This window comes from Thalassophryne amazonica, chromosome 17 (genome assembly GCF_902500255.1).
Source record: "Thalassophryne amazonica chromosome 17, fThaAma1.1, whole genome shotgun sequence".
Classification (NCBI taxonomy): Eukaryota; Metazoa; Chordata; class Actinopteri; order Batrachoidiformes; family Batrachoididae; genus Thalassophryne; species Thalassophryne amazonica.
The window spans coordinates 41,398,489-41,426,111 of NC_047119.1; the positions used below are offsets into that span (position 1 = coordinate 41,398,489).

General features: G+C 41.0%; 1 protein-coding gene across 1 annotated transcript in view; it reads left to right on the forward strand.

Moving 5' to 3' along the window:
* The window catches only part of atp8b1 (ATPase phospholipid transporting 8B1), a 41,255-nt gene extending 15,194 nt beyond the window's left edge, over positions 1 to 26,061 (forward strand). Inside the window, exons 15-29 of the mRNA XM_034192296.1 lie at positions 542 to 698; positions 768 to 956; positions 1,032 to 1,144; positions 1,460 to 1,624; positions 12,037 to 12,148; positions 13,255 to 13,330; positions 14,425 to 14,557; positions 15,956 to 16,084; positions 16,591 to 16,747; positions 17,733 to 17,956; positions 18,183 to 18,266; positions 18,625 to 18,870; positions 18,957 to 19,095; positions 19,396 to 19,526; positions 24,668 to 26,061. Of these exons, the coding sequence (XP_034048187.1) occupies positions 542 to 698; positions 768 to 956; positions 1,032 to 1,144; positions 1,460 to 1,624; positions 12,037 to 12,148; positions 13,255 to 13,330; positions 14,425 to 14,557; positions 15,956 to 16,084; positions 16,591 to 16,747; positions 17,733 to 17,956; positions 18,183 to 18,266; positions 18,625 to 18,870; positions 18,957 to 19,095; positions 19,396 to 19,526; positions 24,668 to 24,871 (2,259 nt within the window). The 3' untranslated portion in view covers positions 24,872 to 26,061. The remainder of the gene's footprint in view (positions 1 to 541; positions 699 to 767; positions 957 to 1,031; positions 1,145 to 1,459; positions 1,625 to 12,036; positions 12,149 to 13,254; positions 13,331 to 14,424; positions 14,558 to 15,955; positions 16,085 to 16,590; positions 16,748 to 17,732; positions 17,957 to 18,182; positions 18,267 to 18,624; positions 18,871 to 18,956; positions 19,096 to 19,395; positions 19,527 to 24,667) is intronic.
* The last annotated feature ends 1,562 nt before the right edge of the window (positions 26,062 to 27,623 follow it).

Sequence of the window (27,623 nt, forward strand, 5' to 3'; positions counted from 1 at the left end):
TTGCCTGTTGAATCTGTTACGAATTAAGACAGATCCTTGTTTGGTCTTCAAACTCTTTCTCAACAACAGGTGTATATCCTTCGTGGCCCAGCAATCTCATGAGTCATTTTGAGATTTATTTCCAAGACTTTTTTAAGGGATAATTTCAGGCTCCATATGTACAACTGGAAATACATTTTGTTTATATGTAAAGGAAATTAATACTGAACAATGCTAAACTCCAGGTTGTGTCCACTGCACTAGCTCATTGAGTGCACGTGTCAGAATTGTTAGGTGATGGCGGTATGGCTAGGATTAGACAATTACGCACGTGCGTCATGGGTTAGACGATCTGATTTCAGAATGGTTGGTTTGGCCTCAAAGGTCTCAGAAAGCTGTTGTCTCACACCCCCCCCCTTTTTTTTTTCTTTTTTTTTTGAAGGAACATTCTTCTGAAACATCAACCTGAGTTTGATTCTACTCTCCTTATTTCACTAAGATTTTACATGTAGGAAAATCAGCAGACGTTGTTATTGACAGAGCGGTTTCTGTGTCTCACTAGCCGGTGGACTTCAGCTGGAACCGGTTTGCTGACAAGAAGTTCCAGTTCATGGACCACTCCCTGGTTTCTTGCATCAGGTCCAAGAAGGACAAAAACGCTCTGGAGTTTTTCAAGCTGCTCTCCCTCTGCCACACCGTCATGGTGGAAGACAAAGAAGGTAATCTTGAATTCATTCCAGCACACCACACTGTCCTCTTAGTGTTTTTACATGTTATCCATCTTCCAGGCGAGTTGGTGTACCAGGCGGCATCTCCTGATGAGGGCGCTCTGGTGACAGCGGCCAGGAACTTCGGCTTCGTGTTTAAGTCTCGCACACAAGACACCATCACCATTTGGGAGATGGACCAAGAATCAACCTATGAGATGTTGGCTCTGCTCGACTTCAATTCTGACCGCAAGCGCATGTCCATCATCTGTACGAGCACAAAGACACACATACACATGTGTGTGGCCTCTGGTTTGTATGTAACATTGTCCTGTCGTCTTACAGTGAAGTTTCCAGATGGTCGTATTCGTCTGTACTGTAAAGGAGCTGACACAGTCATCTACGAACGGCTTTCACCAAACTCGCGACACAAGGAGACGACCCAGGCAGCTCTGGATGTGAGTCATGAATTATGACTGAAACTCAAATCACGTAGAGCTGCTTGTAGTTTTTAGTTTATTTGTTAAAATGTTGAAATAATTGTTTTATCACAGAGTAAAAGCTGAAACAAAAAACTTGAGTGATGGTGGTGTCAGTCTGCTTCCACAAAGTTTGCAGATTTTCATTTCTGCCTCCCACAGTGACACGTGATGTCACCGATAAACTCTGCCCCCCTTGCTCAAAGCAAGTCACCTGATGGAATCACTCTGTTAAAATGATCCACATGGTCAAAAGGTTCCTGCAGGTTGCTGACTAGTTGATCTGTGTCGCAGGTTTTCGCCAATGAGACATTGCGTACGCTGTGTTTGTGTTACAAAGACATCAGCGCGCAGGAGTACAGTGTCTGGTCCAGTAAACATAAAGAAGCCCAAGTGGCCATGGTTGACCGTGATGCCGCCCTTGACAGTGTGTACGAGCAGATCGAGAACAACCTGATGGTGAGTGGGGAGCAACAAAGTGTTTGATTTGTGACAAACAAGGCAGTTACGACATCATGCCTCATTTCAGATTGGCTGGTGGATCATTGAAGCATCTGTGATAGTTGAAGTAGCTAGCTAGCATCACATATTTGAAAGGTCTGTAATTGTACTATTTACACCTCATTCTGATGACCCTGCCTATTTGGACACATTATAGCACATTTGAATATTTGCTGCTACAGTCGTGTTCAAAATAATACCAGTGTGTTTAAAAAAAAAAGTGAGTAAAGCTCAAAATCCTTATAATAGCTTTTATTTCCATACATTGTGAAAACTGCACATTCTATTCCAAATCAAAACATGAAGAAAAATGTATCAAATTTATTACTTTACAGAGAGTGAAGGAAAAGGAATAATATGGCCCGATCACATGGCATACGAAAATTCCTGAATTGAGGGGAAAAAAAGTCACAAATTGTTGAGAAAAGGTGGACGAATGAGCTTTTGACTTTTCCCATCACCGAATAGTCTGTGAATCAAGAGTGCAAAAGGAATGAAAGAGGAACAAAACGAAACATAAGCTAGCGTTGATCTCGATGCTTTAAACGAAAAGTGCCTGGAGCCACTGCTGGAGCAGTGTGTGTCTGCATCCTGCTCTGTGTTTCAGGACTCGGTGCTGGGACAGAGCTCTGTAGTCCCTGAGTCCTGGAGAAGCTGCAAAGAGAAGCGCGTGATCTGACCCACTGTGGAGATCTGTGCACACGTGGATCCACCTGCTCTGGTTGCGTGTCCAGAACAAAAGAGGGATCATCTCCTTCATCATCAGAGTCCTCACTGTCTGGGTCAGACTGATGACGCGCTGTGTGCTCCCTCTTGCTCCAATTTATATAAAAAAAAAAAAAAAAAAAAAAACCCTGCAGCGCTTGCTCCATTCATAAGACGCCTCATTTTTACGAAACAAAAACAGCAAAAAAAAACCCACCACCACACTAACCACACACGCAAAATACGCCACCAAAATAATACAGACTCCAAATATTTCTCAAATCTCTCGATTTCCAAAACTCTAATCACTGTCTGTGCACGTACTCAGCCAGCCATTTGCGATCACACTGGGTTTTCTGTTTTCATATATCACACCTCTGTGGATCAAAGCTGTTCACACGCGAATGTCCGCTGCTGCTAGACCTTTTTCCACACTTGAGACTCAGAGTCACGCTTCTGTAAACTGTCGCCTGGTCTGCACAAACCAAGGCCCAGTTCGCTCTGGGAGATCACCGCAGAGGACACAAAATATTATTACGTCGTGACGGCCCTCAGCAGCTCTACAGCAACAAGGCTGATCGCTCTCCTGCAAAGCCCCCCCCACTGTGAAAAAATATGCAGCGATCAAGGATCACCTTTTTGTGCAGCAACTCTCTCCTCAGGTGCACGCAGCGCTGGCCAACACCATGATCATGGACTGCCGTGCGCTGGCAGAGGAGGCCAACAAATTCTTCCTGGCCGGCCAGGCATGACAGCAGCTGCACTCGCTCCATCACACACAGCTGCAGAAGCCCCACAGCACACACCAGCACCGCCGTGGAGGAGCTGCATCTCTCCTCCACAGCTGCGCTCACAAACTGGCTTCTGTGCTGTATGAAAACATTCAGTTGGTCGAACGAAGTCAGACTAAACACTAATGTTACAAAAACTAAGCAAACGATAACAAACTGTCAACGTTAAATAATCAAATCAATATTATTTATATAGCGCCAAATCACAACAAACAGCTGCCCCAAGGCGCTTTATATTGTAAGGCAAGGCCATACAATAATTACGGAAAAACCCCAACAGTCAAAACAACCCTCTGTGAGCAAGCACTTGGCGACAGTGGGAAGGAAAAACTCCCTTTTAACAGGAAGAAACCTCCAGCAGAACCAGGCTCAGGGAGGGGCAGTCTTCTGCTGGGACTGGTTGGGGCTGAGGGAGAGAACCAGGAAGAAGACATGCTGTGGAGGGGAGCAGAGATTAATCACTAATGATTAAATGCAGAGTGGTGCATACAGAGCAAAAAGAGAAAGAAACACTCAGTGCATCATGGGAACCCCCCAGCAGTCTAAGTCTATAGCAGCATAACTAAGGGATGGTTCACCTGATCCATCCCTAACTATAAGCTTTAGCAAAAAGGAAAGTTTTAAGCCTAATCTTAAAAGTAGAGAGGGTGTCTGTCTCCCTGATCTGAATTGGGAGCTGGTTCCACAGGAGAGGAGCCTGAAAGCTGAAGGCTCTGCCTCCCATTCTACTCTAACAAACCCTAGGAACTACAAGTAAGCCTGCAGTCTGAGAGCAAAGCGCTCTATTGGGGTGATATGGTACTACGAGGTCCCTAAGATAAGATGGGACCTGATTATTCAAAACCTTATAAGTAAGAAGAAGAATTTTAAATTCTATTCTAGAATTAACAGGAAGCCAATGAAGAGAGGCCAATATGGGTGAGATATGCTCTCTCCTTCCAGTCCCTGTCAGTACTCTAGCTGCAGCATTTTGAATTAACTGAAGGCTTTTCAGGGAACTTTTAGGACAACCTGATAGTAATGAATTACAGTAGTCCAGCCTAGAGGAAATAAATGCATGAATTAGTTTTTCAGCATCACTCTGAGACAAGACCTTTCTAATTTTAGAGATATTGAGCAAATTCAAAAAAGCAGTCCTACATATTTGTTTAATATGCGCATTGAATGACATATCCTGATCAAAAATGACTCCAAGATTTCTCACAGTATTACTAGAGGTCAGGGTAATGCCATCCAGAGTAAGGATCTGGTTAGACACCATGTTTCTAAGATTTGTGGGGCCAAGTACAATAACTTCAGTTTTATCTGAGTTTAAAAGCAGGAAATTAGAGGTCATCCATGTCTTTGTCTGTAAGACAATCTTGCAGTTTAGCTAATTGGTGTGTGTCCTCTGGCTTCATGGATAGATAAAGCTGGGTATCATCTGCGTAACAATGAAAATTTAAGCAGTGCTGTCTAATAATACTACCTAAGGGAAACATGTATAAAGTGAATAAAATTGGTCCTAGCACAGAACCTTGTGGAACTCCATAATTAACCTTAGTCTGTGAAGAAGATTCCCCATTTACATGAACAAATTGTAATCTATTAGATAAATATGATTCAAACCACCGCAGCGCAGTGCCTTTAATACCTATGGCATGCTCTAATCTCTGTAATAAAATTTTATGGTCAACAGTATCAAAAGCAGCACTGAGGTCTAACAGAACAAGCACAGAGATGAGTCCACTGTCTGAGGCCATAAGATCATTTGTAACCTTCACTAATGCTGTTTCTGTACTATGATGAATTCTAAAACCGGACTGAAACTCTTCAAATAGACCATTCCTCTTCAGATGATCAGTTAGCAGTTTTACAACTACCCTTTCAAGAATTTTTGAGAGAAAAGGAAGGTTGGAGATTGGCCTATAATTAGCTAAGATAGCTGGGTCAAGTGATGGCTTTTTAAGTAATGGTTTAATTACTGCCACCTTAAAAGCCTGTGGTACATAGCCAACTAATAAAGATAGATTGATCATATTTAAGATCGAAGCATTAATTAATGGTAGGGCTTCCTTGAGCAGCCTGGTAGGAATGGGGTCTAATAGACATGTTGATGGTTTGGAGGAAGTAACTAATGAAAATAACTCAGACAGAACAATCGGAGAGAAAGAGTCTAACCAAATACCGGCATCACTGAAAGCAGCCAAAGATAACGATATGTCTTTGGGATGGTTATGAGTAACTTTTTCTCTAATAGTTAAAATTTTATTAGCAAAGAAAGTCATGAAGTCATTATTAGTTAAAGTTAAAGGAATACTCGGCTCAATAGAGCTCTGACTCTTTGTCAGCCTGGCTACAGTGCTGAAAAGAAACCTGGGGTTGTTCTTATTTTCTTCAATTAGTGATGAGTAGTAAGATGCCCTAGCTTTACGGAGGGCTTTTTTATAGAGCAACAGGCTCTTTTTCCAGGCTAAATGAAGATCTTCTAAATTAGTGAGACGCCATTTCCTCTCCAACTTACGGGTTATCTGCTTTAAGCTGCGAGTTTGTGAGTTATACCACGGAGTCAGGCACTTCTGATTTAAGGCTCTCTTTTTCAGAGGAGCTACAGCATCCAAAGTTGTCTTCAATGAGGATGTAAAACTATTGACGAGATACTCGATCTCACTCACAGAGTTTAGGTAGCTACTCTGCACTGTGTTGGTATATGGCATTAGAGAACATAAAGAAGGAATCATATCCTTAAACCTAGTTACAGCGCTTTCTGAAAGACTTCTAGTGTAATGAAACTTATTCCCCACTGCTGGGTAGTCCATCAGAGTAAATGTAAATGTTATTAAGAAATGATCAGACAGAAGGGAGTTTTCAGGGAATACTGTTAAGTCTTCTATTTCCATACCATAAGTCAGAACAAGATCTAATATATGATTAAAGTGGTGGGTGGACTCATTTACATTTTGAGCAAAGCCAATTGAGTCTAATAATAGATTAAATGCAGTGTTGAGGCTGTCATTCTCAGCATCTGTGTGGATGTTAAAATCGCCCACTATAATTATCTTATCTGAGCTAAGCACTAAGTCAGACAAAAGGTCTGAAAATTCACAGAGAAACTCACAGTAATGACCAGGTGGACGATAGATAATAACAAATAAAACTGGTTTTTGGGACTTACAATTTGGATGGACAAGACTAAGAGTCGAGCTTTCAGATGAATTAAGCTCTGTCTGGGTTTTTGATTAATAAGCTGGAGTGGAAGATTGCTGCTAATCCTCCGCCTCGGCCCGTGCTACGAGCGTTCTGACAGTTAGTGTGACTCAGGGGTGTTGACTCATTTAAACTAACATATTCATCCTGCTGTAACCAGGTTTCTGTAAGGCAAAATAAATCAATATGTTGATCAATTATTATATCATTTACTAACAGGGACTTAGAAGAGAGAGACCTAATGTTTAATAGACCACATTTAACTGTTTTAGTCTGTGGTGCAGTTGAAGGTGCTATATTTTTTCTTTTTGAATTTTTATGCTTAAATAGATTTTTACTGGTTGTTGGTGGTCTGGGAGCAGGCACCGACTCTACGGGGATGGGGTAATGAGGGGATGGCAGGGGGAGAGAAGCTGCAGAGAGGTGTGTAAGACTACAACTCTGCTTCCTGGTCCCAACCCTGGATAGTCACGGTTTGGAGGATTTAAGAAAATTGGCCAGATTTCTAGAAATGAGAGCTGCTCCATCCAAAGTGGGATGGATGCCGTCTCTCCTAACAAGACCAGGTTTTCCTCAGAAGCTTTGCCAATTATCTATGAAGCCCACCTCATTTTTTGGACACCACTCAGACAGCCAGCAATTCAAGGAGAACATGCGGCTAAACATGTCACTCCTGGTCCGATTGGGGAGGGGCCCAGAGAAAACTACAGAGTCCGACATTGTTTTTGCAAAGTTACACACCGATTCAGTGTTAATTTTAGTGACCTCTGATTGGCGTAACCGGGTGTCATTACTGCCGATGTGAGTTACAATCTTACCAAATTTACGCTTAGCCTTAGCCAGCAGTTTCAAATTTCCTTCAATGTCGCCTGCTCTGGCCCCCGGAAGACAATTGACTATGGTTGTTGGTGTCGCTAACTTCACATTTCTCAAAACAGTGTCGCCAATAACCAGAGTTTGATCCTCGGCGGGTGTGTCGCCGAGTGGGGAAAAACAGTTAGAAGTGTGAACAGGTTGGTGGTGTACAGAGGGCTTCTGTTTAGAACTACGCTTCTTCCTCACAGTCACCCAGTCGGCCTGCTTTCCCGGCTGCTCGGGATCTGCCGGAGGGGAACTAACGGCGGCTAAGCTACCTTGGTCCGCACTGACTACAGGGGCCTGGCTAGCTGTAGAATTTTCCACAGTGCAGAGCCGAGTCTCCAATTCGCCCAGCCTGGCCTCCAAAGCTACGAATAAGCTACACTTATTACAAGTACCATTACTGCTAAAGGAGGCTGAGGAATAACTAAACATTTCACACCCAGAGCAGAACAGTGCGGGAGAGACAGGAGAAGCCGCCATGCTAAACCGGCTAAGAGCTAGTAGCTGCGCTAAGCTAGGGGATTCCTAAAAACACAGTGAATAATGTGTAAATAATTTAGAGGTGATTCAGCTAGGGTTGCCAACTCTCTGAAAAATAAATAAGGGACACCTCACCGCCAGGGCCGACCGACCATTGCCTTTACCCTTCCCAGCGTCTGTGTGAAACGATTTTTAACCATTTGACTGTTGACTTGACCCTGAATTTAAGTAGATGCATACATGCATTTGTTCTGATATGAACACATGGAAAACAAATTATTATTTAGCAATTTATTTTTAGTGCAAAATAAATTTTCACTCACAATTTCAATATGAGCAATGTGTCCTGCTTCAAAGCATAAAAAAAAAAAAAAATCTTTAAAAATAAATCTCTGTAGTGTTTAACTTAAAATTGTATAAATTAACAAACAATTGAAAATTTTCATCATCCAAAACAATGTAACAGTGCAAAACAATGTAACAGTGCACATTTACACATTTAGTGTGATAAAAAGTGCAAAAATAGTCTGAAAAGTAAACAATACTTACAATACTTATAGCTGTTGTCGCGCACCTTTTCCACCCAGCCATTTTCCTTTTCTCATTCGTCCCTGTATTTTTGCATTCTTTTTTGTTTGGGTTTTTTTTTTAGGAGGAGGAGTAACGACATTACAGACATTGCTGTCCGTAGGCATATCTGCAGTGCCAGTGTCGGTGTCTGCATCGATATCAGCCATGCTGCTTTGTTAATGTCGTCCAGCGACCGTCGTCGGCTCATGACGTCGGTATCTTCTTGCGAGCAGATGTCCCTCGACCAATGACATAAGAGTGATTCTGTATTGTCAACTCGTGTCTGTCAGCTCATTGGTGAAAAGCAGGAGAGAGGCTGGGATCAAATTTACTGTAAGTTTCCATATAAAGCGCCAGTCAATTCCATTGACATTTTACAGACTTTGATTCTCACAGAAATACGGGACAAACTGCGTCCCGTTTCAGGTCAATACGGAACACATACTTTTATTTCCAAATAAGGGACGATTCCGTTTTTCAAGGGACGGTTGGCAACCCTAGATTCAGCAGAGGGAGTGCTTTAGTTAAGGCACGTGAAGATTACACTGTGAAACAAATCGTTATCTAGATCAATCTAACTGCGCAGATTAAACAGCTAACAGATATAGCAAAACACCGCTGTGCTCCGGAACAGGAAGTGATACAATACCGCAGTGAGAGCCAACCACCAGTAGAGGCAAGCAAATAATGTCAACAAAAGTCCAGATTTCCTGTTTTGTTTGGGCTTCATTGTCCTTCGTTAGTGCTGTGTGACCAGGCCTTTAGGCTGTTTAAAAAAAAAAAAAAATGTAGCAGTGTTTGCATTTTTCTTTTGTGACCCTTGTTACATCCTGACAGGTTACCCTTAGTTAAGGACGAAGGCAGCAAATGTTGTACCTGCTGGTGGTTGTGCATTTTTCTGTGAAAATATGAGTAAAATGGGTTGTTCCAGACATTATTCAGAAGAACAGCGTACTTTGTTTAATAAGTTGTTTTGATAGTGGAAAACATATTAAAAAAAAAAGTGCAGAAATTACAGGCTGCTCAGCTAAAATGATCTCAGATGCTTTAAAATGGGTTCCAAAACCAGAAAGATGTGGAAGAAAACAGAAAACCATCATTCAAATGGATCAAAGAATAGCCATAATGTCAAAGACTCAACCAGTAATCAGCTCCAGGATGATCAAATGTCTAAAGTTATCCATGAGTGCTGTAAAAATTAGAAGATGTGTATGAGTATGTGAAGCCAAACTGTGGACAAGAAGCCCCCACAAAGTCCCACTGTTGGGGAAATAAAAAACATGCTAAAGAGGTTACAATTCACCAAATAACACACTGACTGGCCCAAAGAGGAATGGCGTAACATTTTGTGGGCCGATGAAAGCAAGATTGTTCTTTTTAGGTCTAGGGGCCGCACAATTTGTCAGATGACCCCAAAAAACTGAAGTGAAAGACAGTGAAGCCTGCTGGAGCAAGCATCATGATATGGGGATATGGGCCTATTTATCACATACCAGGGATCATGGTTCAGTTTGAATACATCAGAATACTTGAAGAGGTCATGTTGCCTTATGCTGAAGAGGAAATGTCCTTAAAATAGGTGTTTCAACAAGACAACGACCCCAAACACACCAACAAGTGACCAGCACCTTGGTACCAGACCAACAAGACAAACATTATGGAGTGGCCAGCCCAATCCTGGGACCTCAATCCAGTCGAAAACTTGTGGGTTGATTGGGGGGGCTGTTTCTGAGGCAAAACCAAGAAATGCAGAGGAACTGTTAAATGTAGTCCAGTTGTCCTGGGCTGGAATACCTGCCAGAATTTGGTCGACTCCATGCAACACAAGATGTGAAGCAGTTCTCAGAAACTATTAGTTGAGTGATTCACAGTAAAGTTAAATCATTTTTCAGTTTACTGTCAATGTTTGAGTTTTTAAAGAAAACTCCAGGCACTGTTTATTTATTTTGAACAGCCTAATATTCCTTTTCCTTCACTTTCTGTAAAGTAGTAACAAGTTCCATAAATTTTTCTTTGTTTTGATTTGTAATGGAATGTGCAGTGTTCCCGATGAATGGAAATAAAAGCTATAAGCATTTTGAGCTTTACTCACTTTTTTTGAACACTGCTATTATTTTGAACACAACTGTGTAAATCCAAGGCTCTTGGGTACTAAACAAACCAAACTTGATACATAAGTATTTCCGATGGAGGATGATCACCATAGCAACAGTTCTGAATTTGCATATTAATGAGGTGATGGGTCAATGAGTGCAAAATCAAGATTTTTTTTTTTTTCTTATACGAGGTCTGTGAGAAAAGAAGCAGACCTTTTTATTTTTTTTTCAAAAACTATATGGATTTGAATCACGTGCGATTACATCAGCCAACCTTGAACCCTCGTGCGCATGCGTGAATTTTTTCACGCCTGTCGGTTACGTCATTCACCTGTGGGCAGGCTTTGAGTGAGCACTGGTCCACCCCTCCCGTCGGAATTCCTTTGTCTGAGAACTTCCTGAGAGACTGGTGCTTTGATCTATCAAAATTTTTTCAGAACCTGTGAGGCACATCGAAGTGGACACCATTCGAGAAATTCAGCTGGTTTTCGGTGAAAATTTTAACGGCTGATGAGAGATTATGGAGTGTTACTGTCGCTTTAAGGACTTCCCACGGCGCCGGACGTCGCGCCGCGCTCCGAGGCTCTGTCATCAGCCTGTTTCGAGCTGAAAACCTCCAAATTTAAGCCTCTGACCCAGGACGTCGTGAGAGAACAGAGAACTTTCAGAAGAGGTCGGGATCAGCAGTTTATCCGGATATTCCACTGTTAAAGGAGATTTTGTAATGAAAGACATGCGGACGGATTCGCACGTTGGCAGGCAGCCGGCGTGGCGCGCCGCCACAGGAAAAACACCTCCGTGTTGATAACATTTGTAAAAACCAGGCGGCTTTTGATGGCTTTCAGTTGAGTATCTGAGAAATTAACAGCTAGACATGTTCCAACTTGTCCTTAAGGCTTCCAACGGAGGTGTTTTTCCTGTGGCAGCGCGCCGCGCCGGCTGCCTGCTGACACGCCAATCCGTCCGCACATCTTTCATTACAAAATCTCCTTTAACAGTGGAATGTCCGGATAATCTGCTGATCCCGACCTCTTCTGAAAGTTCTCTGTTCTCTCACGACGTCCTGGGTCAACAGAGGCTTAAATTTGGAGGTTTTCAGCTTGAAACAGGCTGGCGACGGCGGCTCGGAGCGCGGCGCGACGTCCCGCTCCGTGGGAAGTCCTTAAAGCGACAGTAACACTCCATAATCTCTCATCGCTGTTAAAATTTTCACCGAAAACCAGCTGAATTTCTCGAATGGTGTCCACTTCGATGTGCCTCACAGGTTCTGAAAAAATTTTGATAAAGCAAAGCGCCAGTCTCTCAGGAAGTTGTCAGACAAAGGGATTCCGACGGGAGGGGTGGACCACTCCTCACTCAAAGCCTGCCCACAGGCGAATGACGTAACCTACAGGCCTGAAAAAACTCTCGCATGCCCACGAGGGTTCAAGCTTGTCTGATGTAATCGCACGTGATTCAAATCCATATAGTTTTTGAAAAAAATAAAAAGGTCCGTTACTTTTCTCACAGACCTCGTAGAGATCAATTTAAGGAAGGCAAATGTACAGAACCTACCACTGACTCCAAATTGCCTTATAGGCAAAACATGACTTCAGTGTCTAGTTCATGATGTCATCCCATAGTTTGTTTCTTTAAGTGAGTATTGGCTCATTGAAAACTGAGTATCTGCCTCTCTCGTCAGCTCATTGGTGCGACGGCTATCGAAGACAAACTGCAGGATGGTGTGCCAGAGACTATTTCTAAACTGGCCAAAGCTGACATCAAGATCTGGGTCCTGACTGGAGATAAGAAAGGTACTGGCTGCAGTACGGGGCGTGGCTGTCTAGGCACCAGTGGAACTAAATGTGGGACCAGTCAACAATCAGCAGGTTTCTAATGATGCAAAGTTGTCGTGGCGAGGTAGATTGTCTATTGATTGATTCCTGGATTGGATGGTCAATTCTGTATCATGGGTCAATCTTGAGATGCGTGGGTTAGTTTAACATGGGAATGTTGTTGCACGCCAACAAACGCACACTTTCCTTGTCTGGGAAAACCCAGGTGATCAGGGTCTGAGAATCTGGTTCCGCCTTCATTGCCATTAGGTGACAAAATATCTCCTCCAATTGATCTGCCATTGTGGACTTCTTGTTTCACCACAGCCCCATTAGCTGTCACGTGTTCAGGGTTCCTGTTGGGCCTTCATGGCTACCGTAGCTGCCACAGGGCACACAAGAGCCCCACTTTATTTTACCCCAACAGGTAATCCCCTACTTGATCCATCACCTAGGTGTCACGACATGGACAAGGAGATGGATTTTGACACCCTAAGCCTGTCTGCATGTTAGATGATGTGAAGAAATTCACTTGGGGTATGTAAATGGAATTTTTTTTAAAGATGACAAAGTTTATGAAATCAACGGACATTAAGTGTAACGTCTGCGATGAGCCGCTGGTCTCCCTGCAGTGTTTTCAGACTTTTCTTCAGTTTATCACCAGACTTTCTCCAGGTTGATCCATCCATGCTCTGGCCATCTGTTGGCTTCTTAGGTCGTTAATGTCCAGTTAAGTAACTTGTGTCCGCATCTCTTCCACTGATGACATCTGCTGTACAAGAATGACAGATTTTTTTGGACAGGAAAGAAAACATGGGTGATAAGTGAGCAAATGTTACTGCCTTTTCTGATCACAGCAGAAACTGTGCAAATTGATAAATCATGACATCAACTTGAATAAATGGATTTCATTAAACTGCAAATTCTTTCAAGCTTAAAAATGCTGTTTGTTTTGGGGGTTTTCTATCAGATCAGCCAAAAGAGTATATTTATTTTAAATGAACCTTGAAAGATTGAAGCGTTCTGGTGTTTCGCTGGAGGTCTTTATGCACCGAATCCGAACATTATTTTTGTCTCTTCCTCAGAAACGGCAGAGAATATCGGATATTCTTGTTCACTTCTGAAAGATGACATGCAGATCCACTATGGTGAAGAAGTCAAGTATGTAAAAGTTGCACTGAAATTAAAACTGTACTTTTAGAGTTCTACTATATGTTCATGTCTGAAATGTCAATCATTATATATCAAATATGTTTTAGTTAAAAAAAAAGTCAATATAAGCAATAAGATTTTGTCATTTGACATTCTTTTCTGAATGTTTGAGTCACTAAATCATGTACGGGGCGGTCCTTTTGTGTGTGCACAAAACAAACACAACAAACAAACTGCAGACATCTCTCTCTCTCATATATATATATATATATATATATATATATATATATATATATATATATATATATATATATATATATATATATATATATATATATATATATATATATATATATATATATATATATATATATATATGCGTGTGCATTTCGGTGTACAGATAGTGATTAGTTTTGTTATTTGAAAGATTTTAGAAATATTTAGTGTGTTTGAGTGTGTATAATTTTGGTGGAGTATTTGTGATTTTGGTTTTTGTAAAAATAAGGTGTCTGTTGAGCAAGCGCTTCAGGTTTTTTTTTTTTTTTTTTTTTTTTTTTAATTGGAGCAAGATGGAGCGCACAGTGTGTCATCAGAGTCTGAACCAGATAGTGAGGATTCTGATGATGGACATAATCCCTCTTTTGTTCTGTATGAGGAACCACAGCAGGTGGATCCACCAACGTGTGCACAGATCTCCACAATAGGTCGGATCACGCTCATCTGTTTGCAGCTTCTCCAGGAACCGGGCGTGACAGAGCCCCATCCCAGCACCAAGTCATGCAACTCAGAGATGCAGACACACACACTGCTCCAGCAGTGGCTCCAAGCGCGTTTCATTTGAAGCGTGGAGATCAATGTTAGCTTCGGTTTCTATGATAAAGCTCGTTCGTCCACCTTTTCTCAACGATTTGTGACTTTTTTTACTTTTTTCCTCTTTGTTCAGGAATCGTTGTATGCCGTGTGACCGGCAGTATTGAGCTCCATCACTTTGTCTCTTTCACTGAGAGTTAAACCGTGACATATTATTTTCCTTTCATGCAAACTAAATGGATATTACAGTACAAGCAGAGGGTCTCATTGTTTGTTTATATGTTTGTGTGCAGCGAGAAGCTGAAGCTTCGTCAAGTCAACAGGAGAAATGCACCTCAAACTCTGAGCCAAGCCAAAAAGAAACCTGGAGAACCGTTTTTCCCTGTAGCGGGAAAAAACGCTCTCATCATCACCGGTGGTTGGCTGGTGAGTTATTCCCAGTTGGATCTGTTTAAAAATCATTCCGTGGCTATTTTGGTGGTATTTCTTGATTAAACATGAGTTCTACTTTGAGCATGTCACATTATTTTTAACTTAATGAATTTTTTTCTTGGTGTTGCAGAGTATGGTTTTAAATAAAGATAACTTTTTGTCTTTTTTGGGGGGGGGGGTGGGGGGGTGGAAAAACTGTGAGCAGCTGATTCCACTACTACTTTTTTAAGACAAAATGTTTGATCATAACACAATTCTGTGCAATTGCTGTAAAATAGATTAATTTATGCCAATTTAAAAATCAGTGTAGATTTGGTAAACGATTTACCTTCCAGCATCATATGGCTGCAATAAATCTAAAATGTTACATTAGCTAACTACTCCAGAAGCATCTAAAGTGTTCTGAGAGCCGTTAACTGTGATGAGTCAGGATTATATGAACATTCACCTCACATTATCTATTAACTAGTTTGTGACCAACATATTGTAGCTAGCTAGCTTAGTACAAGTGCTACAGTAGGCTCACACTCTCATGAGTGCCACTAGCTTAGCTTATGACAAGCTAAAAGTGGATGCTCTTGTTATGGCCGAACAACTGTCCAGTTTCTGGGTATTCTGTCTTAGTACATGCCTGCGGCTGATGTGTTTTATGAATTCCTGCGCAAAAAGTAGTTCCCAGATAATTGTGATATATTCCTGTGAGATAATGAGTATATCTCATCTAAATCAATTCTAAAATTTACCAGTAATATAATTATAAAGATAACTGAAGTTTTAAGAGTGGCCGTAATAAATATTTAAGAAAGTTAAAGTTTATGAGCAACTTCACCTGTTATTGCTCAAGCACGTTGTAAACATTGACACAATGGAGTTTAATGCGGAAGAGTTCAGAAAGATACGATTGGAAAGGTTTGATTACCATTTACATTTGGCGATGAAAGACTTGGGTGTTAACTTCATGTTAAAGTCAGAACAAGAAGCTGCACTGAAAGAGATCTATCTGGGAAGAGACACATTCTGTGTTGTCGCTCCAATGAGAGCGGCACGCTGAGCAGGGCGGCGAAAGTAGTCCGGTGAGCTCAACCTGTGGGCGCGAGCTATCCCACAATGCCAAAATAGCAGAGATGTCGGTCCAATGAAAGCGGCACTCTGAGCAGGGTGCAGTAGCCTGCCAAATGGCTAACATGGCTAATTAGCATGTGTCTGGCTTAAAAAAAAGTAGTTTGCAAGCAGGTAACTGAGCGAAAATGGTTAACTTTTTTTTTTTTTAATAAATCTTTTGGTGTTTACAGAGTAAAAGTCCCAAAATTGAAGCTTAATTCCTATTTTTTTTTTTTTTTTTTTTTTTTACACTGTCATATATCTTGAATGTTTTTTTTTTTTTTTCTGAAGAATGAGATTCTGTATGAGAAGAAGAAGAAACGTCGCCGCCTGAAGCTCCGCCGCCTGGGAAAGCGAACGGCTCCCAGCGTCCCTCAGGATGGACAGCCGATGAATGACTTGGAGAAAGAGTTGAGACAGGTGCACATTCAGTGTTCAGACACACAAAAGAGTGGTTAATAGGTGCTAACGGACGGTGCAGTTTCTCCTTCAGGCTTGCTAGGGGGCGACACTACTTCAACTTGTGGATCATAGAGCTTTCTCTTATCGTGCTCCTGTTCTGTGGAATGATCTCCCCGCGTCAATAAAACACTCAAGTCCAGACTTGAGACGCACTTATTTTCCCTTTCGTATGGCTAGCTAGCATATTGGCATATTATGTTACTATGCTTTTTTACTCTTTTACTGTGCTTTTTTAAAAAATCTTTAAATTCATTTTATTTTGTTTTTGGAATTGTTTTGTGTGAATCACCTTAAGGTGACTTAGCACTATATAAAATGAATAAATTGAATGAAATTGAACGGGCGGTACCATTTCTCCTTTAGGCTTGCTAAGGGGCGGCGCTGTTTCTCTGTCAGGCTTGCTAAGGGGTGGCGCTGTTTCACCTTAATGCCTGTTAACGGGCAGCGCTCTGTTTCTCCCACAGATTGACTTTGTGAACATGGCATGCGAGTGCGAGGCGGTCATCTGCTGCCGCGTCACCCCCAAGCAGAAGGCTAATGTTGTCACGTTGGTGAAGAAGTACAAAAAGGCCGTGACGCTGTCCATCGGAGACGGCGCCAATGATGTCAACATGATCAAAAGTAAACAAAGTTCACAAACATTGATTCGTGGTTCCACCAATGAGTTTGTGTTTTCAGCCACTGGTTTGTTATTGACTTTAATCAAAAGAACAAATTTTCATTGAAGTTGATTAAAGGCTTTGATATTTAGTAGAAACCATTAAACTTTGGAATTGATTATTGATAAGTGATTCGTGCTATGACTTTTAAAAAGACTTTGTGAGCTCCAATTGGTGCGGCTTCAGGTAGGTTCTGTGATGTAAACTTTAATGCTGGGACATGATCAAATATTTTAGCTTTTTATAAATGCAAGATGGACACTGTTCAGCAAAAAAAAAAAGTTTAGTAAAATAAGTTCAAATATTAGTGTCATGAGAATAAAGTTATTTTATAAAATAGCTGTTATACTTTTATTGGTTATTCCTGAACATTTATCAGTTTTGCTGTGAAGTGACTGAAGGGCACTTTGACACTCACCTGCATCTGGGGATTGGGCCCGGAATTAGTGGTTTGTAGACACCTGATCTTCACTCTGAGCTATAAAGTCACTTAAATATTTACAAATAATATTGAAATAAATAATAATGATCAACACTAAGAATTACAATAAAATGTATATTTTAAAATAATTATTAATTCATTACAACAATTTCTTGCGTTTGTTTGACACTGCATGGTATAAAAGCTGTCCATCTCATAAATAATACTTTTTGTTGTAACCTTGGTTGTGCCTCTGTCGCACAATGTCATCAGTTTTTAATTGGATTCAGAAAAAAAACAGTGAAATCTGGATCACCTTATTAGTCTTATTTTGATGGGTAGTTGAAGCTTCTCAGCGTTATTACAGACTATAATGTTCACAGTATTTCAGTTCCATTTCCGAGTTCATGGCTGTTTCCCGAGATATCAGTTTGCTGCTGTGCTCCAGACGTTTTCCTGAATAATTTGTTATGACACCATGTTTGAGTTCACACTGTTCTGTTTTTTTTTTCTTTCTTTTGTTCAGCTGCAGATATTGGTGTCGGTATCAGCGGTCAAGAGGGGATGCAGGCAGTTATGTCCAGTGACTATGCTTTTGCCCAATTTCGTTACCTACAGCGCCTCCTGCTGGTGCATGGACGCTGGTCTTACATCAGAATGTGCAAATTTCTGCGATACTTCTTCTATAAGAACTTTGCCTTCACATTGGTGCACTTCTGGTACGCCTTCTTCAGTGGATACTCTGGACAGGTCAGCAGCATGAACATGACTCAAAATATTATTTCTGACAACCATCGTCTTAAATACAAGTATAGTTTTTGTTTACTTGGAACTTTATCTACCTCTAAGGGGATAAAGTGGTCCGAGCTTGAACCGCTTTTGGGATTCAGGGTCTCGTACAAGGACACAGAATTAACTGAAATTGTGGATTGAACCCACAGTAATGAAATACATTCAACTGTTTTCCTGTTTGCAGATCGCCTATGAAGACTGGTTCATTACGCTCTACAATCTGTGTTACAGCAGCTTACCTGTTCTACTCGTTGGACTTCTTGACCAGGTAACCATGTAATAAAGTCACAGGTGCTTTATTACGGCCATTGTGAGCAGATCAACCTGTCAAGACCAACCTTCCATAAAAAAACCCTCCTTTGAGAATAGATTTTGCTGATCACATTAACATCAAGCCATGAATGTTTTTGGGATTGAAAACCTCCCCACTTGGTTCAGTGGGCAGGTCTGGGTGTGGTCTAGATAAGGATGCTGAAATAAATCTCTGTCACAAAGATGGAGTGAGATCACTGGAGATGTCCACAGGGTGAGACATTAGGAGTTCTTTAGATAATTGACCTTAACTTCCACCTTCTCCTTCATGTTGGGAATTAAACTCTTAACACTCATTCTTTCTGTCCTCGCAGGATGTTAATGACAAACTCAGCCTGAAATTCCCGAAACTCTACCTGCCGGGCCAGACAGGGTCTTACTTCAACTACCGGAACTTCTTCCTCAGTCTGTTCCACGGCATCTTCACGTCAGTCATCATCTTCTTCATCCCCTATGGAGCTTTTCTGCAGACCATGGGACAGGATGGCGAGGCTCCATCTGACTACCAGTCACTGGCGGTCGTGACGGCATCCTCGCTCATTTTTACCGTCAACTTGCAGGTTAGCCATGTGATTCTTCTGACGCAGAAATTCAGATTGTTCAGTGAATTGACTGCTGTTGGTTTGTAAAACTTGTTGTCCATCAGATCTCTCTGGATACATCCTATTGGACATTTGTCAACTGCTTTGCTGTTTTGGGGAGCATCGCCATCTATTTTGGCATCATGTTTGACCTCCACAGCGCCGGAATCCACGTGCTCTTCCCCTCAGTGTTCACCTTTACCGGTTAGTTGCAAAAGTTTAAACGTACCTATAGCTCCATGTGTTCAGAATTTCAACTTAAATCTTCATTTCTGGTTGATTTCAGGTAATTAAATCTCATTGGTTAATGTCTGGGATTAGTGAGGCCTTTTAGCAGACAGGATAAATTTGTAATGCAAGTATTTACATTCTCTGGTTGGTGAGATCATGAGGTCAGTACCCGCCACCTGTGTGTGTGTTGGGAAAACACCACTACTGTGGGTGCCACATCAAACCCTGCCCTTGTTGCTGATCTCAGATTATTTTTGTTTATTTTTTAAACAGGTGCAGCGTCTAACGCCCTGCGTCAGCCGTACCTGTGGTTGACTATCATCCTGACTGTGGGCATCAGTTTGTTACCAGTCATCTGCATCCAGTTCCTCCATCACACCATCTGGCCCTCTGTCGGAGACAAGGTGAGACCTGCAGGACTCAAACTACCAACCTGGATGATCTGCATACTGTTTCCACGTTTGTTGGTCCTTCATAGCTGCTCAGGTGTGGCAGCGCAGTGGCTGTGTGCGTTTGCTGCAGCATGGTGTATTGAAGAGCGAGTAGAACTTGCAGGCGTGTGGTTGTCTCCCGACAAGAAGGTTGGATGTTCAAAGTCCACCTGACCCCCCAGTCCAAGTGCATGTCTGAAGGGCTTCCATAAAACTTTACATTTAGATGTAAACTGGAACCGCTGTGGGGACCGCAAGCAAAACGGGAGCAGAAGACTCGCACAGAGCTGCTGTAGGTAAATAAAGGTTCACGTTTGAGGTGGAGGTCCTGTGGTCGTGGTCTGAGTCCATAATCATGCTGCTGTAGTTGGACACAATAAAACCTGAGATGATTCAGATCAACAGTTTAGTCCTTCATGCAAAGTCCATTTAAATTTGATAAAGTACCTCAAAACTGCTCCACGCTGTCACATGCGTTATATCACCGTCTGTTCTACAAGTCCTTGGAAAAAAAAGAAAAACTCCAAAGCTGCTTTCAGGTAAATGTGTCTAAAGTCTGACGTGGGTGTGGAAAACAAAACAGAGCTCTTTAATTATTCAGGATAAATAAAGAAGCCTAGATTATTTGATATTGTCACATGTATAAAATGCTGAATTAAATTTTTACTAAATAATTACAATTTAAAATGCAACATTGATGGAAAAATAAATCTCAAAATAACATCAACAATTTTACTGTGTTCTGGATATGATGATGGTAAATTAGTCAAACATGAGATACATTTTGATTATTAAAACTATTTGTTTTGTGAGGTGGGCTTCATAGATAATTGGCAAAGCTTCTGGGGAAAACCTGGTCTTGTTAGGAGAGACGGCATCCATCCCACTTTGGATGGAGCAGCTCTCATTTCTAGAAATCTGGCCAATTTTCTTAAATCCTCCAAACCGTGACTATCCAGGGTTGGGACCAGGAAGCAGAGTTGTAGTCTTACACACCTCTCTGCAGCTTCTCTCCCCCTGCCATCCCCTCATTACCCCATCCCCGTAGAGACGGTGCCTGCTCCCAGACTACCAATAACCAGCAAAAATCTATTTAAGCATAAAAATTCAAAAAGAAAAAATAATATAGCACCTTCAACTGCACCACAGACTAAACAGTTAAATGTGGTCTATTAAACATTAGGTCTCTCTCTTCTAAGTCCCTGTTGGTAAATGATATAATAATTGATCAACATATTGATTTATTCTGCCTAACAGAAACCTGGTTACAGCAGGATGAATATGTTAGTTTAAATGAGTCAACACCCCCGAGTCACACTAACTGTCAGAATGCTCGTAGCACGGGCCGGGGCGGAGGATTAGCAACAATCTTCCATTCCAGCTTATTAATTAATCAAAAACCCAGACAGAGCTTTAATTCATTTGAAAGCTTGTCTCTTAGTCTTGTCCATCCAAATTGGAAGTCCCAAAAACCAGTTTTATTTGTTATTATCTATCGTCCACCTGGTCATTACTGTGAGTTTCTCTGTGAGTTTTCAGACCTTTTGTCTGACTTAGTGCTTAGCTCAGATAAGATAATTATAGTGGGCGATTTTAACATCCACACAGATGCTGAGAATGACAGCCTCAACACTGCATTTAATCTATTATTAGACTCTATTGGCTTAGCTCAAAAAGTAAATGAGTCCACCCACCGCTTTAATCATATCTTAGATCTTGTTCTGACTTATGGTATGGAAATAGAAGACTTAACAGTATTCCCTGAAAACTCCCTTCTGTCTGATCATTTCTTAATAACATTTACATTTACTCTGATGGACTACCCAGCAGTAGGGAATAAGTTTCATTACACTAGAAGTCTTTCAGAAAGCGCTGTAACTAGGTTTAAGGATATGATTCCTTCTTTATGTTCTCTAATGCCATATAACAACACAGTGCAGAGTAGCTACCTAAACTCTGTAAGGGAGATAGAGTATCTCGTCAATAGTTTTACATCCTCATTGAAGACAACTTTGGATGCTGTAGCTCCTCTGAAAAAGAGAGCTTTAAATCAGAAGTGTCTGACTCCGTGGTATAACTCACAAACTCGTAGCTTAAAGCAGATAACCCGTAAGTTGGAGAGGAAATGGCGTCTCACTAATTTAGAAGATCTTCACTTAGCCTGGAAAAAGAGTCTGTTGCTCTATAAAAAAGCCCTCCGTAAAGCTAGGACATCTTTCTACTCATCACTAATTGAAGAAAATAAGAACAACCCCAGGTTTCTTTTCAGCACTGTAGCCAGGCTGACAAAGAGTCAGAGCTCTATTGAGCTGAGTATTCCATTAACTTTAACTAGTAATGACTTCATGACTTTCTTTGCTAACAAAATTTTAACTATTAGAGAAAAAATTACTCATAACCATCCCAAAGACGTATCGTTATCTTTGGCTGCTTTCAGTGATGCCGGTATTTGGTTAGACTCTTTCTCTCCGATTGTTCTGTCTGAGTTATTTTCATTAGTTACTTCATCCAAACCATCAACATGTTTATTAGACCCCATTCCTACCAGGCTGCTCAAGGAAGCCCTACCATTATTTAATGCTTCGATCTTAAATATGATCAATCTATCTTTGTTAGTTGGCTATGTACCACAGGCTTTTAAGGTGGCAGTAATTAAACCATTACTTAAAAAGCCATCACTTGACCCAGCTATCTTAGCTAATTATAGGCCAATCTCCAACCTTCCTTTTCTCTCAAAAATTCTTGAAAGGGTAGTTGTAAACAGCTAACTGATCATCTGCAGAGGAATGGTCTATTTGAAGGGTTTCAGTCAGGTTTTAGAATTCATCATAGTACAGAAACAGCATTAGTGAAGGTTACAAATGATCTTCTTATGGCCTCGGACAGTGGACTCATCTCTGTGCTTGTTCTGTTAGACCTCAGTGCTGCTTTTGATACTGTTGACCATAAAATTTTATTACAGAGATTAGAGCATGCCATAGGTATTAAAGGCACTGCGCTGCGGTGGTTTGAATCATATTTGTCTAATAGATTACAATTTGTTCATGTAAATGGGGAATCTTCTTCACAGACTAAAGTTAATTATGGAGTTCCACAAGGTTCTGTGCTAGGACCAATTTTATTCACTTTATACATGCTTCCCTTAGGCAGTATTATTAGACAGTATTGCTTAAATTTTCATTGTTACGCAGATGATACCCAGCTTTATCTATCCATGAAGCCAGAGGACACACACCAATTAGCTAAACTGCAGGATTGTCTTACAGACATAAAGACATGGATGACCTCTAATTTCCTGCTTTTAAACTCAGATAAAACTGAAGTTATTGTACTTGGCCCCACAAATCTTAGAAACATGGTGTCTAACCAGATCCTTACTCTGGATGGCATTACCCTGACCTCTAGTAATACTGTGAGAAATCTTGGAGTCATTTTTGATCAGGATATGTCATTCAAAGCGCATATTAAACAATATGTAGGACTGCTTTTTTGCATTTACGCAATATCTCTAAAATCAGAAAGGTCTTGTCTCAGAGTGATGCTGAAAAACTAATTCATGCATTTATTTCCTCTAGGCTGGACTATTGTAATTCATTATTATCAGGTTGTCCTAAAAGTTCCCTAAAAAGCCTTCAGTTAATTCAAAATGCTGCAGCTAGAGTACTGACGGGGACTAGAAGGAGAGAGCATATCTCACCCATATTGGCCTCTCTTCGTTGGCTTCCTGTTAATTCTAGAATAGAATTTAAAATTCTTCTTCTTACTTATAAGGTTTTGAATAATCAGGTCCCATCTTATCTTAGGGACCTCGTAGTACCATATCACCCCAATAGAGCGCTTCGCTCTCAGACTGCAGGCTTACTTGTAGTTCCTAGGGTTTGTAAGAGTAGAATGGGAGGCAGAGCCTTCAGCTTTCAGGCTCCTCTCCTGTGGAACCAGCTCCCAATTCAGATCAGGGAGACAGACACCCTCTCTACTTTTAAGATTAGGCTTAAAACTTTCCTTTTTGCTAAAGCTTATAGTTGGGGCTGGATCAGGTGACCCTGAACCATCCCTTAGTTATGCTGCTATAGACGTAGACTGCTGGGGGGTTCCCATGATGCACTGTTTCTTTCTCTTTTTGCTCTGTATGCACCACTCTGCATTTAATCATTAGTGATCGATCTCTGCTCCCCTCCACAGCATGTCTTTTTCCTGGTTCTCTCCCTCAGCCCCAACCAGTCCCAGCAGAAGACTGCCCCTCCCTGAGCCTGGTTCTGCTGGAGGTTTCTTCCTGTTAAAAGGGAGTTTTTCCTTCCCACTGTAGCCAAGTGCTTGCTCACAGGGGGTCGTTTTGACCGTTGGGGTTTTACATAATTATTGTTTGGCCTTGCCTTACAATATAAAGCGCCTTGGGGCAACTGTTGTGATTTGGCGCTATATAAAAAAATTGATTGATTGATTGTTTGTGGATAGTTGGGGGATGAGGGCATTTTAATTTAGACAACATTTTTGGTTTAATTTTAATCATCTGAATTACTTCAGTTGACGAAAACAAAATCACATTTTAGTCGAGACACACTAAAATTAAACAAAAATAGTTTTATTGGTTTCTTCCTTTTCCACTCTGGGTCTACGCTGCAGATTCGTTATGGATCTGTATGTTGATTTGGCACAAATTTTACACCCTATGCCCTTCCTGACACAACTCCACATTACAGAGTAGGCAGGGGTGGTTTTGAACCAGGAACCTTCTGCTGTGGAAATGTGCGCACTAACTGCTTGTCCGCTGCACTAAATTTAAACCAAAACATGATGTAAAAATTGCCGGGCGGGTTTTGATACATTCCCTCGGTGCTGTAAAATGCCCTCGTGTGATCAGAGAATTTCTATAAAAGAACAATTACACTACTATGAAAATTAGTTAAATTTCATCACCTGTAATGGAAGCCTTCTTTAGCTCCGCCTCCTCCATGGATTGGTTGTCTGCCTGGGCGTTTGCCATTTAGGACCCGCAGGGTGGTCCCAGACTTGACCTTAGCTTCTTGTGAGGTCGTTTTAAAAAGAACTTGCTGCACCACCTGAACCTCAGTCACCCACCGACCTTTAACTGCGTGTTTCCCATCATCCCTCAGGTGCAGAGAAACCGGAAGAAGTATGAGCGGGAACTGCAGGAGGAAGAGGAGAAGAAAAAGCAGCCAGTCTTCGAACGTGGCCGCCGTTCCCGCCGCTCTGCCTACGCTTTCTCTCACTCACCTGGCTACGCCAATCTCATCGCGTCTGGGCGGAGTATCCGGCGACGCCCGGCTAACCGTAGTGGAGTACAGGACACCAGCTGAGAGAATCCAGCCAAATGAGCGGAAAACATCTGATGGCGATGGAGACAATGCAAGAGGTTTGGTTGATGGAGCAGCTGCAGAAAGCGATGGCACAAAAACTGAACCCTGTTTTCTGGGGAATCCATGTGCCTGAAGATATGCATGCCATCTGTGCAGAAAGTCAAATGAAGTGCTGGTGGAGCCATCTCTGGCCTCCATAGTGTCCCCTATGTACAGACAGTTAAACTGAAAACGAAAAGCTCACCATGACCGTTCTTCTGTGGTTTAATGTCACACTGTATGAATTAAACTCAGGATTTTTAAAGGGAAGCTTTATTTAACCTCACCGCCTGTAGGTGGAGCAGTAACACTATTTAATGCCACACTTTTTGACTTTCAAACTTTTAAGCCCAATGTTTGTTTAGCACTTGCTGCCATTTTATTAAAATAAAGACATTCAGTATATTTGCCGGTTAGCTTTAATCTGCTGTTATCTTAAGTTTTTATGTCTGAACATTTTCCCTTTCAGGCTAAATGTAAACATGTCGCGTTGCATGCTTTTATCCTTTTAATATGCATAATGTTACAATGTGTTGTATGGGAGTCACCTGTTATAGCATTTTTCTTTATATAAAAATAGAATATTTTTTCCTTAAATCGTGCTTACAGGTGGGTGTAATATTCATAGAATTAAGGGACGTCACTTTTATTTCAGCCTTAAGATCTTCTACATGCTGGATCCTGATCTTTGTTACTTCACTTTTTTTTTTTTTTGACTTGTTTTATGTTTCTTAAACCAAGCTTACATTCTGAAAAGGTTTTTGTTTGTTTTTTTTTTTCTGTTGTCTTTCCATAACCTTTCCAGAACACAAATGAGTGCTTCCTAATGAATGGAACAGGGAGTGCTTGATTTATGTTATAATTTTATTTCCGTTTCAATGTTTGTTGTCTAAATATGAGAATTTTTTTTTATTTTTGGAATGCATTTCTGTAGTGGTTTACGCCAATTCCAAAGAGGCCTCGTTTGCTTTTCTTGGTTGTCTACTCAGTTTTGTTACCAGGCAAGCTGCAAAGCCAAAGTGACAACGTCCCATTCCGACTGTTACTGTATGCAGATGATGTGGTGGTGTTCTGAATGCTGCTGATTTCTGCTGTACTTGTTTTATTTTGTGGTTATAAATAAAAGCAAAGGGCTCATTTCGTAATCTTAAGTGATTGGTCCCTTAATTGGTGTGGCCTGCCAGCCAGGCGGAGCTTATATATTTATACTGTACACCTCAACAGTAAAACAGTGTGACATCATAAAGTACAGTTGGAACTGATTTGTGTGATCACTGATTGGGTTCAATTGTCAGCAGGATATCTTAACTATTTAAAAAGTCATGAATCAATTGACACAGTAGTGTTAAGAATAATAGTAGTGCTATGTGACTAAAAAGATTAATCCAGGTTTTGAGTATATTTCTTATTGTTACATGGGAAACAAGGATTCCAAGCATTCATGATACGCACACTCTTAAGGCTATGAAATTGGGCTGTTGGTAAAAAAAAAAAAAAGTAGAAAAGGGGGTGTTCACAATAATAGTAGCATCTGCTGTTGACGTTATAAACTCAAAACTATTATGTTCAAACTGCTTTTTTAGCAATCCTGTGAATCACTAAACTAGTATTTAGTTGTATAACCACAGTTTTGCGAGGCATTAATTTTGTTGGTTTGGAAGCAAGATTTTGCTCATTTACTAGTGTGCTTGGGGTCATTGTCTAGTTGAAACACCCATTTCAAGGGCATGTCCTCTTCAGCATAAGGCAACATGACCTCTTCAAGTATTTTTGATATATCCAAACTGATCCATGATACCTGATATGCGATATATAGGCCCAACACCATAGTAGGAGAAACATGCCCATATCATGATGCTTGCACCACCATGCTTCACTGTCTTCACTCTGAACTGTGGCTTGAATTCAGAGTTTGGGGGTTGTCTCACAAACTGTCTGCAGCCCTTGGACCCAAAAAGAACAATTTTACTCTCATCAGTCCACAAAATATTCCTCCATTTCTCTTTAGGCCAGTTGTGTTCTTTGGCTAATTGTAACCTCTTCTGCACATCTTTTATTTAATAGAGGGACTTTGCGGGGGATTCTTGCAAATAAATTAGCTTCACACAGGCGCCTTCTAACTGTCACAGCACTTACAGGTAACTCATCCTGGAGCTGATCAATGGGTAAGCCTTTGCCATTCTGGTTATTCTTTTATCCATTTTGATGGTTGTTTTCCATTTTCTTCCACATGTCTCTGTTTTTTTTTTTTCCCCATTTTAAAGCATTGGAGGTCATTGTAGATGAACAGCCTATAATTTTTTGCATCTGCGTATAAGTTTAACCCTAACCCTAACCCTTCCCCTCACCAATCAAATTTTTAATCAAACTACGCTGTTCTTCTGAACAATGTCTTGAACGTCCCATTTTCCTCAGGTTTTCAAAGAGAAAAGCATGTTCAACAGGTGCTGGCTTCATCCTTAAATAGGGGACACCTGATTCACACCTGTTTGTTCCACAAAATTGACAAACTCACTGACTGAATGCCACACTACTATTACTGTGAACACCCCATTTTCTACTTTTTTTTTTTTTACTAATAGCCCAATTTCATAGCCTTAAGAGTGTGCATATCATGAATGCTTGGTCTTGTTGGATTTGTGAGAATCTACTGGTACCTTGTTTCCCATGTAACAATAAGAAATATACTCAAAACCTGGATTAATCTTTTTAG